Source organism: Euleptes europaea, chromosome 5 (assembly GCF_029931775.1).
Source record: "Euleptes europaea isolate rEulEur1 chromosome 5, rEulEur1.hap1, whole genome shotgun sequence".
NCBI classification, from domain to species: Eukaryota; Metazoa; Chordata; class Lepidosauria; order Squamata; family Sphaerodactylidae; genus Euleptes; species Euleptes europaea.
Window position 1 is genome coordinate 12330666 of NC_079316.1, and position 26248 is coordinate 12356913.

The 26248-nt window shown below is 45.6% G+C and overlaps 1 protein-coding gene across 1 annotated transcript; it reads right to left on the bottom strand.

The window, feature by feature from the left end:
• Nucleotides 1-1539: 1539 nt before the first annotated feature.
• RFC4 (replication factor C subunit 4) lies at nt 1540-25109 on the bottom strand. The gene is made up of 11 exons (XM_056849864.1): nt 25094-25109; nt 22049-22196; nt 20434-20512; nt 15579-15658; nt 15123-15242; nt 12443-12586; nt 11466-11586; nt 8388-8513; nt 6898-6978; nt 3105-3221; nt 1540-1675 (listed from the first exon to the last, which is right to left on the bottom strand). The coding sequence occupies exons 2-11, from the start codon at nt 22180-22182 to the stop codon at nt 1580-1582; spliced, it is 1098 nt and encodes a 365-aa protein (XP_056705842.1). The 5' UTR covers nt 22183-22196; nt 25094-25109; the 3' UTR covers nt 1540-1579.
• Nucleotides 25110-26248: the final 1139 nt, after the last annotated feature.

Genomic DNA, 26248 nt, shown 5'->3' on the forward strand with positions numbered 1-26248 from the left:
GAAGGTTCCAAGTTCAATCCCCGGCATCTCCAGTTAAAGGGACTTGGCAGGTAGGTGATGTGAAAGACCTCTGCCTGAGACCCCGCAGAGCTTCTGCTGGACCAAGTGTCTGGTTCAGTATAAATCAGCTTCATGTGTTCATAAGTGGGTGGGAAATCTGTGTTGGTGCCTGCATAAAATACTCTAGACCGAAGTCACTATTCAGTTTCATGTTGTAATCTCTCCTCGACTACTTGGAGCCATAGAAATACTGGAAGTGAAATGGCAAAAAAAAGGTTTGTGTGTTTCATGATGTTTTCACCACCACACACGGAGTTGTGGTTGTTGTGGACTAAGCAGTTTAAAGGGCTCAGGCTTCAGTGAAAACACGACGTTCAATCTGGAACTTGCCTCATTGGCAGAGCTAAAACCAGAACCTCTCTCTGCGGTGGGGGTTCCCTGTGATCCCAAAATGCAAGGGCAAAAGAGTGCTAGTGCTATCCTCTAAATCAGTGGTTCCCAAACTTTTTGGGCCACCACCCCCTTGGTTCTACAAAACTCAACCCCCGCACCCCCTACAAAAAGCATTATTCAAAATAAGGGGTTTGCACTAAAGATAATAAAATTTTAAAACAATTTCACATCTATTCAAAACCAAATTAAAAGTTTTTAGTTCAAATTTATTCAACAAAACTGATGAACTTGATCCAGTGGTACCAGCTCTTCAAAGTCTGGGGGAAAATTCTGATAGTGTCATAGCTTGATCTATTGTAAATTAGTGAACAACACCGTTGACAGGGCTGCCCCCTTGCCTCTCAGTCCCCCCCCCCCAGGGTGGTACTTCCCACTTTGGGAACCACTGGTCTAAATCATTTCCCACCCTGCTTTCTCTTTCTTGACATTAAGGTAGTCAAAATCTAGGTACCTGTATTTACTCATGGAAGAGTTAAATAAAACTAACTTGTATGTAAATAAAAGGTGACACGGGGGGGAGAAGGGCGTACCTGGAAAAAACCTAGTGTCTTTCTGTTGAGCAAATAGGAATCACTCCCCACATACACACCATCACCAGTCCTGTATGGTGAAGGACAGCTGGAAACCCTAGTAGAGATAAGGAATAAAGACAAGTTGCTTTTGCTTGCTCATTTTCTCCCCTTCTGAATTGTACTGTACTTTAGACGATACCTTCCACAAGTACAGAATTACTCAGTTTCTTGAAAGCCACAGGAAAACAAACTTGTGGGGCTAGGTGTGTGTATCCTTTCTACCACCTCCTGATCACACATGAAGACATTACAAATAGAAGGAACGTTTACTCAAAGGCACCGCAAAACCATACTGAATTTCAAAATACGGTGACTTGTTTTAATCTAGAGGTGAAAGAGTAAGGATTAAAAATGTAGTACAGGAAGTATGAATTCCCTCCTTCCTTTTCTCGAAGAACAGGAATTGTAACCGCAAGGTCCAGTTGAGCGGTCAAAAGCAGTTCAGACTGCTCGCCTTTGCACTTCGCAACGAGCTGCTGTGCCAAAACCACATCAAAATGTGAAGCCGCCAGGATCCTGGCTGGAGCCGCCACGGAGTCAGCTTTGCACTGCAGCTAGCTATTTTGAGTGAGCTGCTGCATCAGAACTGCACAGAGGCTGATCAATTGCAAGAACTCATCAGAACCGTCTGCCAAGCATTTGTCTGCCTCCTGCAAAGGAAGATACAGAGTTACAAAATAAAAGGTCATGATCTTCCTGGTTCAGCAACAGCTATATCTAATGGCAGGAGAGTAGATGATTTTACACAAGCCTCAGGAGTCTTCAATCTGTTCTAGGGAGAGTCTACAAATAAAAAAAATAAGGCACAAACCCTCAAATGCGTTATCCTGTCAAAGGAATGTCAACATATTAAACATCTGCAAGATGTTTGTTCAAATTGTGTGTGATGGCAGGGCAGTGGCTCAGTGGTAGAGCATCTGCTTGGCATGCAGGTCCCAGGTTCAATCCCCGGCATCTCCAGTGATAAAGGGACTAGGCAAGTAGGTGATATGAAAGACCTCCACCTGAGACCTTGGAGAGCGGCTGCTGGTCTGAGTAGACAGTGCTGACTTTGATGGACCAAGGGTCTGATTCAGTATAAGGCAGTTTCATGTGTCTGACACAGAAGCAGTCCTGTCTGCATTTGCAAGCATACACCTAGTTGCACAGGACAAGAATGAACAGCCTCTGGGTACCCCCTGCTCCGTCCTGGTACAGAAAGACAAGTCTAGAAAGCTGAGAATCACCAGCTGCTGCTTTTCTCTAGCTGGGGGTGTACACTTTGTACCAAAGCCCAATATTAATTTAAATTAGGGGCTATCAAGCACCTTGCCCTGACTAGATAGCTCAATCTTGGAAGCTAAGCAGGTTAGTATTTTGATGGGAGGCTACCTAGGAAGTCCAGGGTTGCTAGGCAGAGGCAGGCAACGGCAAACCACCTCTGGAGATCTCCTGCCTTGAAAACCCTACGGGGTCTCCATTAAGTCAGCTGTGATTTGACGGTGGGGAGGATCAAACGACCTGTTATCACTACCAGCACACAACATGGCACATTTCTTTTTAGTGGGGAGGGCAGGGAAGAGAGAAAAAAGATGATGGAAGCTGGCAACCGGCTATTTCTTTGGCTCTGCTCAGGGTTCTCCCAGCTACTGTGTGTTTAAAGTTTCAGAGGGTAGCCATATTGGCCTGCGGTAGAACAGCTAGAGTCGAATCCAGGAGCCCCTTAGAGACCAGCGAGATGTTCAGGGTATGAGCTTTGACTCTCAAAAGCTCTCTTTTAATCAGATACGACTCAAAAGCTCATACCTCCAAAATCTTGTTGGCATCCAGGTGCTACTGGACTCGAATCTTGCTGTGTGTTTAAAGACATCACAGATTGCCTCACACAGGTGGGGAGGGGAAACTATCCGGTATCTACTTTGTCATTTGATTCACCAGCATGCTCCAGTGCATTGGTGGGGGAAGAGCGAGATATAAAAGAAACAAATTTTAAAACAAATCCATAACAAAGGACTCCCCTTCACCCCTAAATGACATCCTGTAGGCAGAGCATGTGATACTCCAGTTAAAAGAACCTAATTTCAGACGTTTAAGACTTACAGCAAACTTCTCTGCTATAACAGATTTCTGCTTGTCGCTGAGTTCCTCCTTCTCAACAATGATATCATGAAGCTGATTAATAAGCTGCGTGGCAGCGTAACCTTCGTTTATCAGATTCTGGATGCAAGGGAGGAAAAAATACAAGCTAGCATTAGCAGATTTATAGGCTGAGGACTACAAGCGTGCTTTATTAACGGAGGAGGTAGAAGACTTGGTTTTTATATGCCGACTTTGTCTACCACTTAAGGAAGAGTCAAACCAGCTTACAATCACCTTCCCTTCCCCTCCCCACAACAGACACCCTGAGGTAGTTGGGGCTGAGAGAGTGTGACTAGCCCAAGGTCACCCAGCTGGCTTCATGTTCACCAGATTAGCCTCTGCTGTTCATGTGGAGGAGTGGGGAATCAAACCCGGTTCTCCAGACCAGACTCCACCGCTCCAAACCACCGCTCTTAACCACTACACCACGCTGGTGTAATGCTTCTTGCCTTAAAAGAGCAGAAAGCCAAATCAGGGGGTCATTACCTCCATGTTGATGCCCCATGAGGTCTGCGAGGTCCAGAAATAAAGGATTATATTGCAAGATACCAAGTACCACACATTGCCAACTCAAAAAATGGCTTTAAATGGGATTAGTCTGCTACCCTGGGGAGGTTACTTGATAGCCCAAGACAAGAAGGGACTATATTGCTTTCTTGTATGTTAAGCAGGGCTGGCGTTAGTGTACCCTAAAGTGGGGCAGCCACCAAGGCCCAGACTTTCTAGTGGGGCCCCTCGCCCATGTGGCTGCCATGCCCCCTGGCTACATGTGCTACCCAGCACCACTGGGGAAAGGGCATGCAGGTGATGCATAGTGGCGGGTGGGCCCACAGGGGATGCTGAGTTGGACAGGGGTGGAGGGCCATACAGGTGGGTGGGAAGTGGTGCGATCGGGGCGGCAGTACAGACAGGGTCTCTGAGTACTTGTGGCCAGGACCCCCCAAAACCTGGAACCAGCCCTGTACGTACTATGCCACAATTTAAGGCAGCCTTTGAAACTCTGTGCAATGAGCGTAGCGAAGTCTGGAAGTTAGCCAGATGCCAAGTACCCCTCCAAAATGTGTGGGAAGAGATGTACATGTGCGTGACGCAGGCTTGATACTTTTTGAGAATTCTGCACAACCAAAGAACTAAGAAGGCCCAACCTCTTTTTTTCCCCTAAGTGAACATGTCACAGTGAGTATAAGCCCACAGTTCGTCTTTAAGGTGGGACAACTAAGTAGCCTCTGGTGATCGTGCCAAATTTTAAATCATGCTGTGGGTAAAAAGTTTGCCTAATAGCCCTAAAAAAAAAGAAAATGTATTTAAGAAAGATATTCCACAGCTTCAAGTAATGCCCCTAGCAATGTTTGAGTGTGCTCTATAAAACAACAATAATAAGATCTATAAATGTGAGTGTGCCAAACATTACTATGGAACCTGACTGTTCAGGAGGGAATCAGGCCAGAGAACAGACTGATTCCCAAGAATACAGATGAGGGATATCCTTGTTCCAAATGACCAGGGCAACAGACCCTATTTAAAAGCAGATGCCTTATCAAGATAATTTTTCCCTCCAATATATATGTACCCACTTATATTCATTCCCAATTTGTCACATATGTTTTACACTGGCAGAATCTGCCAATCGGTCCAAAAAGCTTCAAAAAGTCTGGTCTGGCCATGTCAGATCAGGAGCTGTCGAGTAAATGGCACCAGAAGCGTGTTGCGCTGGAGAACGAGCTAAATTTAAAGATTTTGCTAATATGCTGAGTGATATAGACTCCTCTGCTGAAAGGCTGCTTATAGAAATGGTGCAGTGTTTAGAGTGTTGGACTAGGATCCAGGAGGCCCGGGTTTGAATCTCCGCAACACCATGGAAACTTGCTGGGTGACCTCAGGCCAGTCGCACCCTCTCAGCCTAGCCCCACCTCACAGGGTTGGTGTGAGGACACAATGAAGGAAAGAAGAACAATGCAAGCCACTTTGAGTCCCCCTTCGGGAGAAAGGTGGGGTATAAGCGAACCAAGCGACCAACCAAATAAATAAATGTACCAGAAAAAGAGTATAGGTTGGATCCAGAGTAAGTTTTATACCAGAATGGAATTTTCATGCCTCCTCTTCCCAGGGCATCCCATGGAGCTCCATGAATTGCTCCTCATGTGAGACGGGAAACCATGAGGCACTATATGGGGGTGGGGGGTGGAGGAGCAGAGGAGGAAGAGGGAATTGGTGGAAATTGCCAATTTAGTCTGGATCCAGCCCTACATGGTGAAGCGTCAGGATAGAACCCCATGGCTGTTGGCTGGATTCTAGATCACAACAGAGCAACTGAATGAATAAGAGTTGGTTTTTATATGCCAACTTTCTCCACCACTTAAGGAAAAATCAAACAGGCTTACAGTCACCTTCCCTTCTCCTCCGCACAACAGACACCCTGAGAGGTAGGTGAGGTTGAGAGAGCTCTAACAGCTGTAACTTGCCCAAGGTGACCCAGCTGGCTTCATGTGGAGGAGTGGGGAAACCAACCCGCTTCACCAGATTAGCCTCCGCCATTCATGTGGAGGAGTGGGGGAATCAAACCCGGATCTCCAGATCAGAGTCCACCACTCCAAACCACCGCTCTTAACCACTACACCACGCTGGCTCTCACACCACGCTGAATGGAAATCACTGGAGGGGTGGTGATTGGAGGCCGTGCCAAATTTTGATTGGTTACGGACAAAAAGAGGGGAGCGAAGATACGCTGAAATCCCCCTTCCTTGGCTAAGGGGAGAATAATGCCAAAGGCATGTGAATACGCAGGAGTCCTACCAGAGCTTCTTTTACTCTGCCTCTGGTCTGTTATGCATGGCTGTTTCACTCACCGTCACCCCTCCGACGACTTCGGGTCTTTGTGTTGATTATGCATGCTGTTTCTGACTGTTAGAGGTCGCCTTGCTCTTCCCCTGCCATTCCCCGCGTTTTCAGGGACCTGTTTTATCTCAAATTTGAAAACACGGGCAAAACGCTGGGAAACGAAGGGGGAGAGCGAGGCGACCTCTGACGGTCGGAAACGGCACGCACAATCAGCACAAAGACCCAAAGGTGAGTGACACAGCCATGCATAAAAGAGCTCCCTCCCTGGATTCCACTACAACTTGAAGGCAGACTCGGAGGGAGGTGTGAGGAAGAGATGGGGGAACTTCAGAGTGAGATGTATGATCCATTATTTCCATGAATGGCAGCAGCCCAAACTATAAAACAACATTGGTTCTTGTAGGTTATCCGGGCTGTGTAACCGTGGTCTTGGAATTTTCTTTCCTGACGTCAGGTTACACGGTTACACAGCCCGGATAACCTACAAGAACCAATGAACTCTGACCGTGAAAGCCTTCGACAATATTATAAAACAACAGTTCACGCTGAGCCTGTTAACCCTTCAAATACGCAACGTGGTACTCGAACCCTTTGAGGAGCCGGAGACACAAATTTACAGAGCTAAAAAGAACCCTGGAAAAAACCAGGGCTGCACAAATCCTTATGGCACAGGGAGTGCGGCCGCTCCCCTAAGGTCACAGGCTTCATAAATGTCAGGGAGTTCAAGTTACATTTATCACGAATGGCTTAAAGATGAGCAGTTTTTAGTTTCAATATGCTTATATAACCACCGATCTCCTCTCACAACCTGTGCAACTGGCCAGTACGGAGCAATGAGTAGCATTTCAGGAGAAAAAAAAAAGACAAAAAAGCCCTACGCCCAATGCTCACATATTTAAAATCCTACACACGATACCTGAGTAACAACTTCCAGTTTTTCAAATGAGCCACTCTGACAGGCAGCTAGTAATCCATCCAGTATTTCTTTAGGTACAACCTAAAACAGATTTGCACACAGAAAGCATGAATGTGTCACGTGTCTTACGATACGCCAATGTGTGTACTTAATGTAATGCCATAATATTTTTTTGAAAGTGCAGACATGCAAGTAAAATCCGGAGTCTAGTATCACAAGAGTCACTTCCCAAGGATTTATCTAACATTGAAGCCAGGATTCTTGGGTCTACACATCTTTTTAGGCAAGAATTGCCCCTATTTAAGAACTTCGTCACAAAATTTGTACAGAAAAAAATGTGTAAAAAGCTTGGTTAGCTGGCAACCCCCTAACCCAATAATGCTATTTAACAAAGATTTTACTGTACGTTCCTCAGCCTTAGATGCTCACCGCAAAAGTAAAACAAAGTTTCTTGGGCCCTGCCTAGCCAGGGGGTTTGTCTCAGATTTCAACAAACCTGGAACTATTTATAAATTAGCTGGTATAACAGAATGCAGTGTTTGTGTTAGACCTGTGTTTCGGTGGTTAAATCTGGACTTGGGTAAAGAGAGGAGGCAAAATGAAATTAGTTATGCTGGTAATACATCTGTTATTTGGTCAACAAGGTGTCTCACTCCATTCATTCTTTTGGAACGCATGTGAGTTGAACACCTTCCCTTTTTACAGCAATCTATAACGGAACGGTCCAGTACACAATCCCAAGCTCTTATCCAAAAATACTCAGCTCACAGATCACTTGTTATTTCATCCCATCAATATAGGTGCGTGCCTGCTTTCAATGAACTGAAGAGTTTCCAACACATGAGATACAGTCCAGTCACTTTCTTTTTTTGTAACCAAGTAAATAAGGTTAGAAGAAGAGTTGGCTTTTATATGCCAGCTTTCTCTACCACTTAAGGAAGAATCAAACCAGCTTACAATCACCTTCCCTTCCCCTCCCCACAACAGACACCTTGTGAGGTAGGTGGGGCTGAGAGAGCTCTAAGAGAACTGCGACTAGCCCAAGGTCACCCAGCAGGCTTCATGTGTAGGAGTGGGGAAACCAACCCGGTTCACCAGATTAGCGCCCGCTGTTCATGTGGAGGAGTGGGGAATCAAACCCAGTTCTCCAGATTAGAGTCCACTGTTCCAAATCACAATTTTTTAACCACTATACCACGCTGGGTTAGAGAAACTAGAAAACTTAAGAGTGTGAAAAGGAAGCGTTATAACAGCAAGGATTTCACCCAGCCTTTTCCCTTTGAACAGAAGAGTGAATTTGTTCTTAATTTATTGGCTCATGCACTTTGCTGTTTGGAAGAATCCATAAAGACCTGAACTCGTATACACAGAAAGCATATCTTTACAGCGGGGGGCGGGGGGGGGGGGGGAGATGGAGAGACATTACACATAACTTTTCCAGCGGCGAGCACATGGGAGGCCGTTTGTTTGTTTTTTAACTGAAAACTTACCCCTGCAATTTCAGTGACAACTTGCTCTGTAACTTCTTTCTTGCCTGTTAGTCGCGTGGCACTCTGGAGAAGTGTGATGGCTTTTCTCAAGTCTCCTTCAGACACATGAACAAGGCAAGAGATCGCCTACAAACCGTGGGGGGAAATAAAGATTTAAAAATAAAGCCAAAATGAACAATGACCAGTAGGGAGTTCTGCACAGTTGGGGGAGGGGGATCGGACCCAGCATCTGAAGTTCATAGACTTTTTTTGCCATCTGTATGAGCAAAAGAACCACTCCAGATCTTCCTTCTCAAGCACAATTTGGGTGAATGCGTCCAATACGTGCATCTATTTACCCATTACAATGAAGTGCAATCTCCCAATCGCTTCCTTACCTACATGCATCATAGGGTTGCTACTCATTTTACTTCATTCTACCAGCATTGAACACATGAAGCTGCCTTATACTGAATCAGACTCTTGGTCCATCAAAGTCAGTATTGTCTACTCAAGTCAAGCCAAGTCAAGTTTATTGTGTAAGGCCATAAGCCATTACAATCTAAAACAGTGTAACTATATAACAGATTAAAAGGTACCCAACTGGAATAATTAAATATATATACAAAAATTAAGAAATTAAAATACGCCCATTCGGCTCTATCCAGCTTTACCAACTTTCGTAATTTGCTTTGCCCTGATTTTCTTGGCTACGAGGCCGTACAGTGCCATTTTGGGGGGAAATATAAGGGTCTATATCTGTCAACATCAAGGTCCATCAAAGTCAGTATTGTCTATTCAATACTGGCAGCGGCTCTCCAGGGTCTCAGGTGGAGGTCTTTCACATCACCTTCTTGCCCAGTCCCTTTAACTGGAGATGCCGGGGATTGAACCTGGGACCTTCTGCATGCCAAGCAGATGCTCTGCCACTGAGCCACAGCCCCTCCTTTAAGCACCTTAAGCAGATGTTGAAACCACACTGCGAGCTCCTTCCTTCCCTAATACGCCTGGCATTGTATAAATAACCTAGACAAAGTACAAACCAGTTATGTGCTTTAAATTAATAGATCACAGAGGTCAGGGTGTGCCCCAGGATGGAAAAGCAAGCCGTCTCAGCAAGTGGGGAATTACATATGCTCATCGAATTACCGTTTTGGTCTTCTATGGTCCTGCCCTTTATAGGGGACACACCCCTTCCATTCAGTGAGAACAGATATCAAAATGGAACATGAAGGTCACCCCCCTTTTTTTTTCTTCTGAGCTGTGCTTGCCAAAGAGGGAGCTGATTTCGGTCCCTTTCTCCCTACTCAACCATGGTCCTTCTGCAGACAGGTCCACTGGATTCAACCCCAAGAGCAGAATCCCTCGCATAGCCCCCACGTAAGCAATACTCGGTGGTAAGGTAAAAGGTAACAGTAGTCCCCTGTGCAAGCACCAGGTCATTACTGACTCATGGGGTGACGTCACATCACGACATTTACTAGGCAGACTGTTTTGGTGGTGTAGGGGTTAAGAGCAGTGGACTCTAATCTGGAGAACCAGGTTTTTGATTCCCCACTCCTCCACATGAGTGGCGGGCTCTAATCTGGTGAACCAGATTGGTTTCCCCACTCCTACACATGAAGCCAGCTGGGTGACCTTGGGCTAGTCACAGTTCTCTTAGAGCTCTCTCAGCCCCACCCACCTCACAGGGTGTCTGTTGTGGGGAGGGGAAGGGAAGGTGATTGTAAGCCAGTTCGATCCTGCCTTAAGTGGTAGAAAAAGTCGGCATATAAAAACCAACTCTTTTTCTTCTACTGCGCAAGAGGTTTTTTGCAGGAGGAAGAAGCCTGCAGTGTTCCTCCAAACGGGGACACAGAATAATGCGGCTGGGAAGCTGCCAAGATTGGCCTGAATGAGCAGGCGGTGTTTTTGTACTTGCCACTTGGCTACTTGCTCCAAGCACACAGCACTGCAGCATGGGACAGTCCGAGCCTGTGGCGCTCTGGGATGCGAGCTGGATTTTATTTATTTATTTTATATTTATATCCCGCCCTCCATCCCCGGCCGAGGGTCTGGATACTGCCTCCACTACTTGCCCTGTCCAGCACCATACCGCAACCTGCTTTCCTTTCTTGGAAAGCTAGAGATATAAAGTCACCACGTGGCATGGGGAAGCTGAGTGTGCACTATTCTGTATCAGAAAGGCTGCCACGTTTTTATTGTTCCATATTATGTGTAAAACGGAACTGTGCGGGAGAGCATTCTTTATAAATGGATTATGACTGTAGTTTTAATGTCTGCGCAAAAAACTAGGCGGCTTTATTGCACTGTTAGTTGTATGTTTGGTAGTGAAAAGTGCTGTCACGTTGAAGCCAATTCATGGTAACCCCATAGGGCAGGGGTGTCGAACGCATTTGTTATGAGGGCCGGATATGACATAAATGTCACTTGGTCAGGACTGGCCATGCCTCGCCAGCCCAGATCAGGACTGGGGGGGAGGTGACTGGCTCGTGGGCTGGATAAGAGCTCTCAAGGGTCCAAATCCGGCCCCTGAGCCATATGTTTGACACCCCTGCCATAGGGTTTTCAAGGCAAGTGACAAAGAGGCCACTGCCTGCCTTTGTGTAGCAACCCTGGATTTCCTTGGTGGTCTCCCATCCAAATTCTAACCAGGGTTGACCCTGCTTAGCTTCCGAAATCAGACGAGATCAGGTTAGCCTGGGCCATCCAGGTCAGGCATGTACGTCTGTATACACTGTGTTGTTGTTGATGTTTTAATTGCACTGTTTAATTTTGTGACCTGTCTTGAGTCTTTGCAAGTAAGGCAGACTATAAATGAAGTAAATAATATACACATTCACCAGAACAGCACTATTTTATACTTTGGACTCCACACGTAGCACGCTTATCTAAAAGGCTGTCCCCCACTGACTGAACACTACGCTTGAACATAGTCATTTTGGCTGATTTCCTGGACTTTTTTGTCCTTCTGTGAAGTGGTTGCGTTTGGTTAAATGATAACGCAGAAAAATTTGGATGAGCGTAATGCTAAGCCATGCATCTGTCTTTTTTCACAGCATTACAAACAAAGGCCCTCTGAATTAGCAGAAAACCCACCTCGCTGCTGACTGTCACATTCTCCTTTTCAGCGATGTCTAGAAGTCTCTGCTGTTGGATTTTGTCTGAAAGGGGCTTGAAACGAAATTTAGAGCACCGAGATGTGATGGGTTCAATTATCCTGTCGCAGGGAGAAAGGGAAATAGTTATAGAAGTCTATGCAACAGTCCCCTTAAGAAGAATCTATTCCAGTGTGTATAGCTGGAAACAATATGGCTCCTACAATATGATCCTACACTTGATAATCACTCCAGGCTTTCATAGCACTTTGTGACTGTGTGATTTAGATAGGCTGTAAGCTTTACTTGTAAGAGTGCCTTTAACAGACTAAGAAGCTCTGCAGCTCTATATTTATTGAGAACCTGCTCGTACAAGGCACAAAAGTCACAAAGTTTTATATAATTTAGTCTGGTGTGCTAGTGTCTTTTAGACCACTGAAGGCAAATATGCCAAAACGCGTATGGTCTATATGTGATTGTTTATGGTTTGTGTATGATTGTATGTCTTATTGTATATTATGGTTTGTGTATGATTGTATGTCTTATTGTATATCATGCCTCTACTGTTATTTTAGTATATGTGTTTGGAAGGCTTCTTGCAAGGCCATATAGGAGTTATTAGCATCATTTGGATTTCAACTTGTATTAAACTTATATGTATTGAGAAAATTTTTAATGGTTTAGCTTTTAATCATATTGTTGGCCTTGTCAGCTGTTTTTTGCTTGACCTTCTAGGTATTTAATTCCGTTTATAGGGTTAAGTTTTGACCCCCCCTCCTTTTTTTGAACAATATGGCTCCCCCACAAAAACTGGCAGATAAATATGATTTAGAGCACTCCACTTCTGCTCGATTTCTTATTTTCCACGTGTGTAATTTGAGCAGTTCTAAAAACACAAGTGTAATATTAGGCTCTCTAAAGAAGTTGCTGGCAGATAAGGAAGCCTGAACCTAGGGAGATGGCAAAAGTCACACGTACCTGCTGATATAATTACAGATAAGGCAAAAACGTGTCGTTTTGGATTCTCTCTCCATGGTGCGCCTTAAAGCTGCCTGGGCTGCTGAGGTCATAGAGTCTGCTTCGTCCAAGATCACAATCTTAAAAGGGGGACATGGCTTGCCACTAAACACAGGCACATCAGAAACATCTGGCATTAGGGCAAGTTACATTTAGGAGTCATTTTGCAGAAGTACATATTGGCGAAAAACAAGCTATGATACAACATTATGGATTGGATCCAACTACTCTGTTGTGCTAAGTTTCCCGTTGGCAACGGAGGACATTTTTGCTCTGCTGGAGAACTTGGCAAACGGGTATCGCTGGGGTGGACTCCAGCCATGTTTTCTGCTGGCGGAAGACACTTTCATCAGCAGAAAAGAAAAGGAGCAGTTTTCATTAACCCCCCCTTCCTGCTGGAAACCCCCACTCCGCCTCTGCCGTTCCTAGTATACCACAAAGTTTGGCTGCAGCAGGAATGAGGACAGTTGGGTTCTGGAAATGCTCCAGCCCTGTTGAACAGGCCTGTATTATGGATAGTTTTATGGGTTTTTATGTCCCTGGACTAGCTTAAATGGCTTGTTTCTGTACTCATAATATATTATCAAGGTATTGTAAGGCAACCTCAAGTAGAACTCTTTAGACGCATACAAATCTCCAACCTCAAGTAGTACTCTTTAAAGGCATAGAAATCTTCTAAGTAAATAAATAATAAAAGTAAATAAATAATAAAAATAAATAATCGGGGATTCAGCCTTATGCTTGCCCACCCTTTTCAGTCTGTAAGAAGGTGCTTTAATATTCCAGAATTTCTCTTGCTTATAAGACACTCGTCTCAAAATATTTTGAAGGGGAATCTTCTGTTCAATTTTTGTAAAATTTTGTCTACAACGTTTGCTATATATATTTTGCAAACTTCTTAAATCTCTAAAAAAAAGTAATACATAAATGGCTTAAGTCCTGTTCAGATGTCACAAACAAATGTTTTCTTTGTGAAGGGCACAAACTTGGTTAATACTTGCACAAACTTGGTTAATACTTGCGGCCACAAACACCCGCCCTTCAGATGACAATGAAAGAAGATAGTCGACAGACTGCTTCCAATTAGCTAGAATTATAAGAGTTGGAAGGGACCATAGAGGCCATCTAGTCCAACCCCCTGCTCAATGAAGGATCAGCCTAGAGCATTCCTGACATATGTTCGTCCAACCGCTGCTTGAAGACTGCCAGAGAGGAGGAGCTCACCACCTGCCTAGGCAGCCAATTTCACTGCTGAACTACTCTCACTGTAAAAAAAAATGTTTCCTAATATCCAGCCTGTACCTTTACGCCCGCAATTTAAACCTATTATTGCGGGTCCTATTCTCTGCTGCCAAAAGGAACAGCTCCCTGCCTTCCTCTAAGTGACAGCCCTTTAAATTCTTAAAGAGAGCAATCATGTCCCCCCTCAACCTCCTCTTTTCCAGACTAAACATTCCCAAGTCCCTCAGCCTTTCCTCGTAGGGCTTGGTCTCCAGGCCCCTGATCATTCTCATCATACGACCACCTGGATTAATTGGGGATAATTTCCTTACCAGTAACTAGGGTGTTTTGTTTGTTTTTTACTACATTTGAATACTGTTAAGAGTTGGGAATGGTTCTTAAGATCTTTTACCAGAAGGCATTAATGACAGGACAAGAAGAAATATTAACGTGTCAATGCCAGCACTTCTTTTCATTAAGGACGAGTGATGAAATACGTTAAGCCAGAGAACTTGCGGAAGACTCATTTTAGAACATCAGAAAGGCCACGCTGGATCAGAACAAGGCCCATCAAGTCCAGTAGTCTGTTCATACAGTGGCCAACCCACAAACAAGATGACTGCAGCTTCTAGGAAGCCCACAAACAAGACAACTGCAGCAGCATTATCCTACTTGTGTTCCACAGCACCTAATATAATAGGCATGCGTATCTGATCCTGGAGATTATAGGTATGCATCAAGAATAGTATCCATTTTTGCTAGTAGCCATGAATAGCCTTATTTTCCTATGGACTTTTGGTAGTGGAGACTTGAAGAGCTCTTATTGGGGAGTTCTCAAACCTAACCTTGACTCTCCAAAAACAAGAAAAAACAAACAACTTAATACCTTCTTCCACGTGTCAAGTTTTCCAGGAACAAACAACACAATAATTGAGCTCGGACAATAAAAAAAATGCAAGCATCCTATTGCTTTCCCGAAGCATGTCTAACAAATTCTCGTTTTCGCTTCAGAAGCTTTCGGCCAGTGCTGATCAACGGACAGAGAGGTTTACAGGGCATAAGATTTCAAGGACCCTAAACAGATTTGGGAAGTGGTGGTTCATATGCCAATGTGTAAATCATTTAGTGTGCAATACAAAACAAGTGCATTCCGCATTATAAGCAGCATCCATTCTACTCAATCTATACGCAGTTCATCAGGGACATTAATGCAAAGATGTGTGCAGCTGCTGAAAGATAAATTCCCTTAGAATGCAGTTATGCTCAGGTGACTCATTCCGGCATGCATTTTAGAGCACAGAAGCCACCAGGCATTGCTGACTCATGGCTTATTTTAGCATTACAAAGCTAACTCACAGTAAAACCGACACAGGTAGAAAAACAATCCTACAAACAGAACGCCTCAGATAATTGTGCATACTCTGAACGGCTTCCCGAAACTGTTAGCTGGGCAAAAGTCTTCACTTTCTCTCGAATGACTTGTATTCCGCGTTCGTCAGATGCATTTAACTCGAGGACCCTCTGCCGGAAAAGTTCAGGCCTGTGTACCACAAAAGACATTTGGTTTTTAATAAATGTGTGAACAAGTTACAGAGCAATAAGAACATAAGAAAAGCCCTGCTGGATCAGACCAAGGTCCATCAAGTTCAGCAGTCTGTTCACAGTGGCCAGCCAGGTGCCTCTAGGAAGCCCACAAACAAGACGACTGCAGCAGCACCGTCCTGCTTGTGTTCCTCAGCATCAAATATAGTAGGCATGCTCCATATGTTTATAGACATACAATCAAACCCTCAGAAGTATAAAAGGGTTGAAAAGGACATATAAGGGTGCCGGTTTCAACTGTTTTGCACTTGTAACGGTTTGGCTTCAGGCTTACCCATAGAGTTCTCTAGCTGCTGCCAAAATAGTCGATGTCTTTCCAGTCCCAGGGGGGCCATAGAACAAGAGATTGGGAAGCTGCAAGAAGAAAAGTGGTTTGTCACGCAATTTTTATTATGTAAACATTACCTTTCCTTTCCTGGAGATTTACAATTGTGCATATGGACGACAGGCAAAAAGTAGTAGTAGTAGTTGGTTTTTATATGCTGACTTTCTCTACCACTTAAGGGAGAATCAAACTGGCTTACAATCACCTTCCCTTCCCCTCCCAACAGACGCCTTGTGACGTAGGTGGGGCTGAAAGAGTTCTGAGAGAACTGTAACTAGCCCAAGGTCACCCAGCAGGCTTCATGTGTAGGAGTGGGGAACCCATCCCAGTTCATCCAACTAGACGCCACTGCTTATGCGGAGGAGTGGGGGAATCAAACCCGGTTCTCCAGATTGGCTTGCACCACTCTTAACCACTACATCATGCTGGCTCCCAAGGACATGGGTGTTAAGAGGTACACAAGTGCAAAGCCACTCTGCCCTTCCACTCCTGGACACGCAGAACTAATTGCTTTGTTCTTTGAACTCCAACCTCTTTGTTGTAGAATGCGTTGGGGATCACACTATTACTGTATTCAACAGAAGTGTGCCAGAGATATCCAGATGGAACTGTGCACCAAATAGCTACTATCCTATTCATTTTTGCTATTCTGAAAGCAGAGGCTTGGCGTTAGTAAAGTGCAAGTTTTCCATACATAAACCAATTCAATGGGTATTGACACTGTATGCTCAGATTTCACGCTGCAATTCCCTAACCAATATTAACACTACTGTCTGGTGAAATGTGTCCTAATCCTTTATTTAACTTAACGGATATATTTTTAGCAGCACTGTAACATGACCAAGCCATGCTATTTCCAACACTTGCCAGTGATGAGATTATAATACCTGTAGCCACTGCAGTCCAGTTAGAATCATAGAGTTGGAAAGGGCCATACAGGCCATAGCCCAACCCCCTGCTGAATGCAGGATCAGCCTAGAGCATCCCTGACAAGTGTTTGTCCAGCCTCTGCTTAAAGACTGCCAGTGAGGGGAGCTCACTGAGTTATGAGATGATAAAAGCTACCGGCACATACATTTGGAATATTGGACATTTCCACACACAAGTCAGATCACAAACCAAGATGCAAACGTGACTTGGGGCTAAGGTTCAGACGCTGCCCAACTGAACAGAGACCTTCTGCCCTCTCCCCTATGAATTACATCACATGATTTAGCTTCTATTGGCTATGCCCTTTAACTACAGGCATCTCTAAACCGGAACAGGAATACAGAGAGCAGGAAGTAAACATTCAAGCAGCCACTGAACTAGTGCAGAGCATAAGTGCCCAGGAATCAGGGCTACCTCCCACTCTAATATGTGCCTTACTGAGAGAAAGAACCAGCTCCATGTGACCTGGCAAGGTGCTTAATAAAGCACCTGGGAAAGACTGGATTCTTCTAACCTTCTGGCTCAGAGCTAGCGGTGGTTTGGAGTGGTGGACTCTGATCTGGAGAACCGGGTTTGATTCCCCACTCCTCCCCATGAGCGGCAGAGGCTAATCTGGTGGACTGGATTTGTTTCCCCACTCCTCCACATGAAGCCAGGTGTGTGACCTTGGGCTAGTCACAGCTCTCTCAGCCCCACCTACCTCACAGGGTGTCTGTTGTGGGGAGGGGGAGGCGATTGTAAGCCGGTTTGATTCTTCCTTAAGAGGTAGATAAAGTGGGCATATAAAAGCCAACTCTTCTTCTGTATGTAGCCTGTATTCCAGGCCCAGTGTTTTAATCTATTTTATTGCGTACACCAAATAAATATATTACTTTGTAAGAATTTTTAGTTTCCAGCTCAACCCTTAGGTTCCTAGTACTCTTCTGGTTTAGTTCCCCCCTTTTTTTGTTGTTGTATTTCTCTGAACAACACCCACAACATATCACCAGCTGCCTTTGAAAGCCTCCTTGTTTTCTAATGCCAGCGGCTGTTTGGCATGGGGAGCTTCCAAGTGAGGAAGGGAAACCCAAATCCCCTTGAGTATACACAACTAATTGCTTCTTTGGATCTCAGCCAGTAATGCGTACTCTTCCCACCCCAGCCATGAATGACATCAGGAGTAATACTGCCCATCTTGGTCAAGTTAACTATAGCAAAACATAAACCTCGATATAACTTGAGCATCAAAGCTAAGTCTTTCCACTTGAGAAGGAGTAAAAAGAAAAAAAAGTTACACATGCTGTACTATCATGTCCATACACTGTTCCTGATGCAGATCTATAAGGTCTAAAATAGTCGACTCAGAATAGAACAGCCCAGCCAGCTCTGGAAGTCATACAAGGCAGCAGATATCACCCTTCTAGAGAGAAATGACAGGATTTTAGCTATGTGGAAAGTTACGGAAGGGGCAAGTAGTAAGCCTCTCTTTTCAAGGCAAAATCCCAGCAAGACAACAATTTACTGGATCCTTAAGAATCAGCAGCAGCCTAATAGCCCAGCCTAGGCTGATCTTGTTGGAAACTATGCAGGGTCAGCACGATTAGTACTTGGATGGGAGACCACTGAGGAAGACCAGGGAAGGCCTATGCAGAGGAAGGCAACGGCAAACTACCAGTCAGTGTGGTGTAGTGGTTTGGAGCAGTGGACTCTGATCTAGAGAACTGGGTTTGATTCCCCACTCCTCCACGTGAGCAGCAGAGGCTAATCTGATGAACTGGATTTGTTTCCCCACTCCTCCACATGAAGCCAGCTGGGTGACCTTGGGCTAGTCACACTCGCTCAGCCCCACCTACCTCACAAGGTTTCTGTTGTGGGGAGGGGAAGGGAAGGCGATTGTAAGCCGGTCTGAGTCTTCCTTAAGTGGCAGAGAAAGTTGGCAACTCTTCTCTACTCATCTTGTGCCTTGAAAACCCCATGAGGGGTCTTGGATGCAAACTGATGGCACTTTATTATGATTAAAGAATGAGTTCTCTGAGAAACAATTCCCTTTGGTCCCTGCCAACCCCCTCTTCTACTATGGAATCTCACACCATCCCAGAGGGTCTCTCACCCCCAGGAGCTGTTTTTGAAGAGCTGCAGTGAAAAGGGGAAATCAGCAAAAATCTCTTCTGCAAACTCATTATATGCCTACCAAATATCTTCTTTGATATTCCAGCGCGATTTTAAAAGGAGCTCTATTGCTCTTCTTGCAATGCTAGAGCTTTGACAATTACATAAACTCTAGAGCTACTCAAATATTATGTTGTCCTCACTTACACAGCAAAATTTGTAATTATCCTAGGGAAACAGATTATGTAACATAAAAGATGAATTTCTAATCATATACCCAGTAGTGAACCTGGCTGCCAGTGTGCAGGTCAAAAAATCTGCACAACGGAGTCAGGTACAGCCAAGAGACTTTTACAACAAACAAAAACAAAAAACAAGCTTCGGAGTTTGCAGAAAAATACGGGGAAAAATAATAAAGGCAAGTGGGGGTTTAAATTAAAGGTAAAAAACACATTCTTGCAGAGGTACATCGCAAGTGGCTCCATGGTAGAGCGTCTGCATGGCATGCAGAAGGTCCCAGGTTCAATCCCCGGCACCTCCAGTTAAAGGGACTAGGCAAGAGGGTGATGTGAAAGACCTCTGCCTGAGACCCTGGAGAGCCGCTGCCGGACTGACAATACTGATTTCGATGGACCAAGAGTCTGATTCAGAATAAAGCAGCTTAATGTGTGTTCATATGGATTGTCATGGCTGGAGGGCATAAGAGAGGACAGCTGCAGTCACCCAGAAAGCGAGAAGGCTGGGAGACGGCAGCAGCAGCTGCTGGTGCCAACAGAAGGAGAAGCAGCCAGAGGAAACGCCTGCCGAGTGTTGGCAGTGTTTACACTTGGATGACAGGCAGGTTTGGAAGGGAAGGAGACAGAAGGGCAAGGAAGGAGGTAGAGGTAGGAAAGCAGAGAAGAAAAGAGGGGAGGTGGGAGAGGAAGAAGAAGGAAAAAAATTGGAGGTGTTGGAATACAGGCAATGTCTAATGTGCAAAGGAATGAGAAGACAACCCTGCAGGGGGAAGAAGTGGGCAGTTAGCGAGGTCAATGAGTTTAAGGACCTTTCCTTCTTTTTAAGGGTCACGTCTGTCTCCAGACTGAAATTCTTAGGGGCAATTTCCTCCTCCTTCTCAGAAGTTCTCTCTCTGCTCTCTCAGTAGTTAGGAGACTGTCTCTGTCCTTTACTATTATGTACATAAGAACATAAGAAAGGCCATGCTGGATCAGACCACGGTCCATCAAGTACAGAAGCCTGGACAAGGATTTTCCCGATGAGTTTCTTGCAAGCCCATGCTTGTAACTGTATAATATCCTTCAGCATATAGCACTGAAAAGTAAATTAGGTTTTTTAGGAAATGGTTCTAAGCTATGCATGAGCTCGGTCATTTAGGAATAAACAGTGCTGTGAATGTAACTAGAACATGAGATTTTATTTAAACTATTTATTTCAAGTAGCAAATATTCATTAATACCCTATCTTTCTCCCCAGTGAGGATCCGAAGCAGCTTACATTGCTCTCCTCTCCTCCATTTTATCCTCACAACAACACTGTGATGTAGGGTAGGCTGAGGGTGTGTGACTGGCCCCAGGTCACCCAGCAAGCTTCTATGGCAGAGAAAGGTACTATAACCGCTAAACCACACTGGCTCTCGGAAGGCGTGCTCCAAAACCTGGCTTGCATGTTCACTGCTATAAGCACCATTCAACTGCTAAGGATTTATATGCCAACACCGCCCAGCCCAGTTTCCTCCACCAGAGAAAGGTCAGATGCTACAAACACTTGATAAAACTGCAGCACTCACATCAGCTCCCTCTAAGGATTTCTTCAGTACAGCAACAACTTCCTCTTGAAATGCAACTTCATCCACACACTTTGGGCGGCTAGATTTAAAAATAAAGAAAAATGAAAAAAAGCTCAAACACTAATGTATAATAATTATATACACACACCCTCTCCATTGTGTTAGATAATCCAGTCAAGCCTTACTCTGTCTTTTTCTCTATGGCCATTTATGCAGGGTCAATTTTGATGCTCCCTCAAAGCTTTTTTTTAAATTCGACCTTTAAAATGCCTACTCACGGTCCCGACACAAAAGGAGAAATCCCCTCCCCCACTCCTTCATTCCTTCTGAGCAACCATCGTTTGCATAGCTAATACGCCATGCTTGAGGGGATTCTTCGAGGCGGGGGCGGAGCAAACACAAAAGGTCGCATTAAAGGGGCTCTTAAGAAATGTGAAGCAGATATGTGCTGGTTTCGCAGTCGCTTCCTTAATGACGTTCAGCATGAAAAACTTTTAAAAATATATGGGGCAATTCAGCCTGAAACGCGCTGCTAATGACCAAGCATAAACGGCCTACGAGAGGGCAGACAAGTGCTTTCATAACTGTAACATCCATCCTACTGAAATCCCAAATCTGCCTCCCTTACTATCCTCTTCTCTGCCAGCTGATTTTTTATTATTATTTGTATTTAGGATGGATTTTTGACGGATATGTAACTGAGTCCCATTTTAAACTGGTTTTCTTCTGATACTGGCATTATTTTAGGTAACTAAAATAAGAACTGGTTTTCTTCTGATACTGGCGTTATTTTAGGTTCAATCCCTGGCATCTCCAGTTGAAAGGACCAGGCAATAGGTAATATGAAAGACCTCTGCCAGAGACCCTGGAGTGCTGCTGCCAGTCTGAGTAGCCAACGCTGACCTTCATGGACCAATGGTCTGATCAGGCAGCTTCAGTACTGATGTTGATGGGCCAAGGGTCTGGTTCAGTATAAAGCAGCTTCATGTGTGCTTCAATCACAGTGAAGAGCAGCATGTCATAGGAGTAGTCACTACAATCTTCCATAAGCAGCTACTCCAAGGTCACACTGATCACCCGTGTAGGCTTTGGGAATGGAGACACATAGATGACCTGCCTATTAAATACAACACGAGACTGACAGGAGGCAAAAATAAGTAGGGACACCTAGTGGCCACAATCATCATATCCATTATTTAAAATTGCTCCAGTATAGTCCCATTTTCATCTAGTCCAGGGGCCCCCAACCTTTTTGAGCCTGCTGGCACATTTGGAATTCTGACATGGCATGGTGGGCCCAGCCACAAAATGGCTGCCACAAAAGGTGGAGCCAGCCACAAAAGGATTGCCAGAGCTTACCTTCAATCACAGTGAAGATCCTTGTGTTGTGGCGGCAGCTGCTGCCAAAGCAACATTTTTAAAAATCTGCACAGCCAACCAAATCTCCAGTAGTCAAACAGAATTATTGCTGGAATAAAGCCCCATCTGGCCCTGCCCATTTCCTATAAACAACTGGTGGACTCCAGAGCAAGTGTTGGGGGGCCCTGATTTAGTCTTTTTTATCCCTTGCATTCATTTCACCAATCTGACCCCAAACTACAGCCCCAGTCCTTACTATTTTTCCACCCAAGGGATGGGTCTGACTCTCTTGCCCTCCCCACTGCTTCCCGCAGTGGCAGCTGCTCCCCGTTCCTTAGAAGGTGGTGGTTTTGTACTGATTGACGATGGACCTTTCAGAAAAGCCTGCATTGCTCCTCACCAGCCTGCAAAGGAGAAGCAGGAAGGGTTAAAAGTATATGAACATGCAATGTTATCATTGTACTTTTTAAAAAATTAAGTCTATGTTAGTACTTTCACTAAGTAAATAATGAAAAAGTCATAGGTGGGTAAATACTACATGTAATACTTTGCAGAGACAAAACCAAATCTGTTCAAGTACATACAAATTCATGTTTTCAACCTGCAGGGGGGAAAATGAATCACAATGTCCTTCAGTGTTACTACTCTGAAGATGCCTGCCACAGTTGCTGGCGAAACGTCAGGAAAGAAAATTCCAAGACCACGGTTACACAGCCCGGATAACCTACAAGAACACAATGAAAATCTTTTGGCTTTTTATACTGTGATTTCTTATTGCTTTAATCCATATTGGCCAGGAATCCTGGAGGTTTCCCCCACCACCACCATCTTCTGGGCATGGAGTAGAGGTCACAGGGGGACGTAGTTGTGAATTTCCTGCCTTGTGCAGGGGGTTGGACTAAATGACCCTGGTGGTCCCTTCCAACTCTATAATTCACCAATGGCCTGACCATGCGCAAGGCAGCTTCATGCGTTCAGTGACCCATTTGGTCCAGTAATGGAGTAAAGAGTAGACAGTGGCTCCTCAGGCAGAAAAAGCCTTTTTCCCCATCACCTAAAATCCTTTCACAGGAGATGCCAGGGACTGGACCTTGTGCCCAAATACTGAGCTACAGCTGTTCCCCACAACCTTTCTTCCACTGCATTTTATTTTTTGCTGTCTTCTCTCTGGGTACATCATAGAATCATAGAGTTGGAAGGGATCACCAGGGTCATCTAGTCCAACCCCCTGCACAATGCAGGAAATTCACAACTACCTCCCCCACATGACCCCCTACTCCATGGCCAGAAGATGGCCAATGTGCCCTCCCTCTCATGAACTGCCTAAGGTCATAGAATCAGCATTGCTGACAGATGGCCGTCTAGCCTCTGCTTAAAACCCTCCAGGGAAGGAGAGCTCAACACCTCCCGAGGAAGCCTGTTGCACTGAGCAACCGGTCTGACTGTTAGAAAATTCTTCCTAATGTCTAGAAGGAAACTCTTTTGGTTTAATTTCCACCCGTTGGTTCTGGTCCGACCTTCTGGGGCAACAGAAAACAACTCGGCACCCTCCTCTATGTGACAGCCCTTCAAGTACTGAACACAGTACTCTAGGTGAGGTCTAACATCATCTCTTGCAAACTGTGATGTGTCCCTCAACACACTATAACCTGGCTAGGTTCTGGAAATCCTGGGTTCAAATCCCCACTCAGCAACATGAAGCACCTTGAGCCAGCATTGTTGTGAGTATGAAATGTAAGGGGGGGGGCTCAGATCTCTGCTTCCCATGAAACCCACGGGGTGGCCTTTGGACAGCTTCTTTCCCTCAGCCTCGCCTACCTCGCAGGGCTGTCGTACAAAATGGAAAGTGGAGAACCAGGCTCAGATCTCTGCTTCCCATGAAACCCACGGGGTGGCCTTTGGACAGCTCCTTTCCCTCGCCTACCTCGCAGGGCCGTTGTACGAAATGGAAAGTGGAGAACTAGGCTCAGATCTCTGCTTCGCATGAAACCCACGGGGTGGCCTTTAGACAGCTCCCTTCCCTCAGCCTCGCCTACCTCGCAGGGCTGTCGTACAAAATGGAAAGTGGAGAACTAGGCTCAGATCTCTGCTTCGCATGAAACCCACGGGGTGGCCTTTGGACAGCTCCCTTCCCTCAGCCTTGCCTACCTCGCAGGGCTGTCGTACAAAATGGAAAGTGGAGAACTAGGCTCAGATCTCTGCTTCGCATGAAACCCACAGGGTGGCCTTTGGACAGCTCCCTTCCCTCAGCCTCGCCTACCTCGCAGGGCCGTTGTACGAAATGGAAAGTGGAGAACCAGGCTCAGATCTCTGCTTCGCATGAAACCCACAGGGTGGCCTTTGGACAGCTCCCTTCCCTCAGCCTTGCCTACCTCGCAGGGCTGTCGTACAAAATGGAAAGTGGAGAACTAGGCTCAGATCTCTGCTTCGCATGAAACCCACAGGGTGGCCTTTGGACAGCTCCCTTCCCTCAGCCTCGCCTACCTCGCAGGGCCGTTGTACGAAATGGAAAGTGGAGAACCAGGCTCAGATCTCTGCTTCGCATGAAACCCACAGGGTGGCCTTTGGACAGCTCCTTTCCCTCGCCTACCTCGCAGGGCCGTTGTACGAAATGGAAAGTGGAGAACTAGGCTCAGATCTCTGCTTCGCATGAAACCCACGGGGTGGCCTTTAGACAGCTCCCTTCCCTCAGCCTCGCCTACCTCGCAGGGCTGTCGTACAAAATGGAAAGTGGAGAACTAGGCTCAGATCTCTGCTTCGCATGAAACCCACGGGGTGGCCTTTGGACAGCTCCCTTCCCTCAGCCTTGCCTACCTCGCAGGGCTGTCGTACAAAATGGAAAGTGGAGAACTAGGCTCAGATCTCTGCTTCGCATGAAACCCACAGGGTGGCCTTTGGACAGCTCCCTTCCCTCAGCCTCGCCTACCTCGCAGGGCCGTTGTACGAAATGGAAAGTGGAGAACCAGGCTCAGATCTCTGCTTGCCATGAAACCCCCGGGGTGGCCTCGGGGCAGTCGGTTCTCCCTCAGCCTCGCCTACCGCCCTGAGTCCGCTGGAGGAAGGGCGGGAGGAAAACGCGGAAGGAAGGAAGGAAGGAAGGAAGGAAGGAAGGGGGATTTAAGGCAACCCAGCCACTCTCCCAAGCAAACCACGAGCCAGCCTGCGGCCTCAACAGCGGGGGAAACTAACCCCTGAGGAGCAGCCACCCATGGGCGAGTCCCGGACTGGAGCCCAAGCCGGGCTCCGGCCCCTAAGAGGCTCAAATGTGTGTGGGGGGCAGGGGGTGGGGTGTCTCCTTCACCTGAGAAGCGCCCGCGAAGCTCCCCTCAGTCCTCTTCTAAGGCAAGAAAACCGTTAGTTCCACTTCCCGCCAAAACCACTCTTTTTTTTGCGCTTCCCCCACCCACTTCCGGGTTCCTCATGAGGCCGCGCTAGGATGTCAGCGGCCATAGAGGCTCCGACGCAAGCGTACAAGAACGAGCCGGAGAGGAAAGGGTGAAAAAGAGAGGGCGGGGTGACGTCACTTGTATGGGTGGGGCTTGAGTGTGACAGGCTGCGCTCTCTCCCATTTGAGTGTGTGTGGGGGGGTGAATGGGAGACGTGCGCATGCTCGCGGGTTCCCTGCTAGAAAGACTAGAGGTGGGAAAACGACGGCGTTGCGGGCGAAGAGAGTCGGGAGCGCATGCGCGCGAGGGTCGTCGATCCGGCCCTATCGACACAAGTCATAGAGAGCGGGGTATTTTGTGCGCGCGCTGTAGTTCGTTGCACTTTTGGGAAGTTTTGCTTTCAAAGGGGAAATAAGGATAACTACTAGGAAACAGTGCAGAAATCCAGGATTTAGGAATCATCGTGCCAGTCCAAACTGGATGAATAAAATGTTTGAACTAGCAGAAATGGCTAAACTTACTGCTTGAGTAAATCAAAAAGACAATGAAGAATATGTGAGAGAATGGGAGGCATGGATAACATATTGTGAAAACGAATTAAATACGGGAAACGTTAAAGGCTATGATTTAATCTAATTCAACTGATCAATGTTGAAAGGATGAAGTATTCAATAATTAAAGTATATAGGATGATTATATGTAGTTTATAGAAATGATATAATGAATTATAATGAATTAGAAAACATGCAGAGGGGATTATATAGATATTAATTTGATAGAGGAGGGGAGAGGGGAAGACAGAAAAGTCAATACTGATTTGGCTGATTAGTTTGAAATGGTTTTATTTTATGTAACTCTGAAGATGACAATATTGAAATTGAATGTGACTTAATTAGAAAATTAATATATATATATATATATATATATATATATATATAACTTAGGAGGGTGAAATAAATTGCCCACTATTATTATGCCCATATTATACTGCACGTGGAGAATGAGTCTGAGATACTGCACCCAAACGGGGTGCAAGAGTGCTGAGGCTGTATAACACCGCCTTGCAGTGC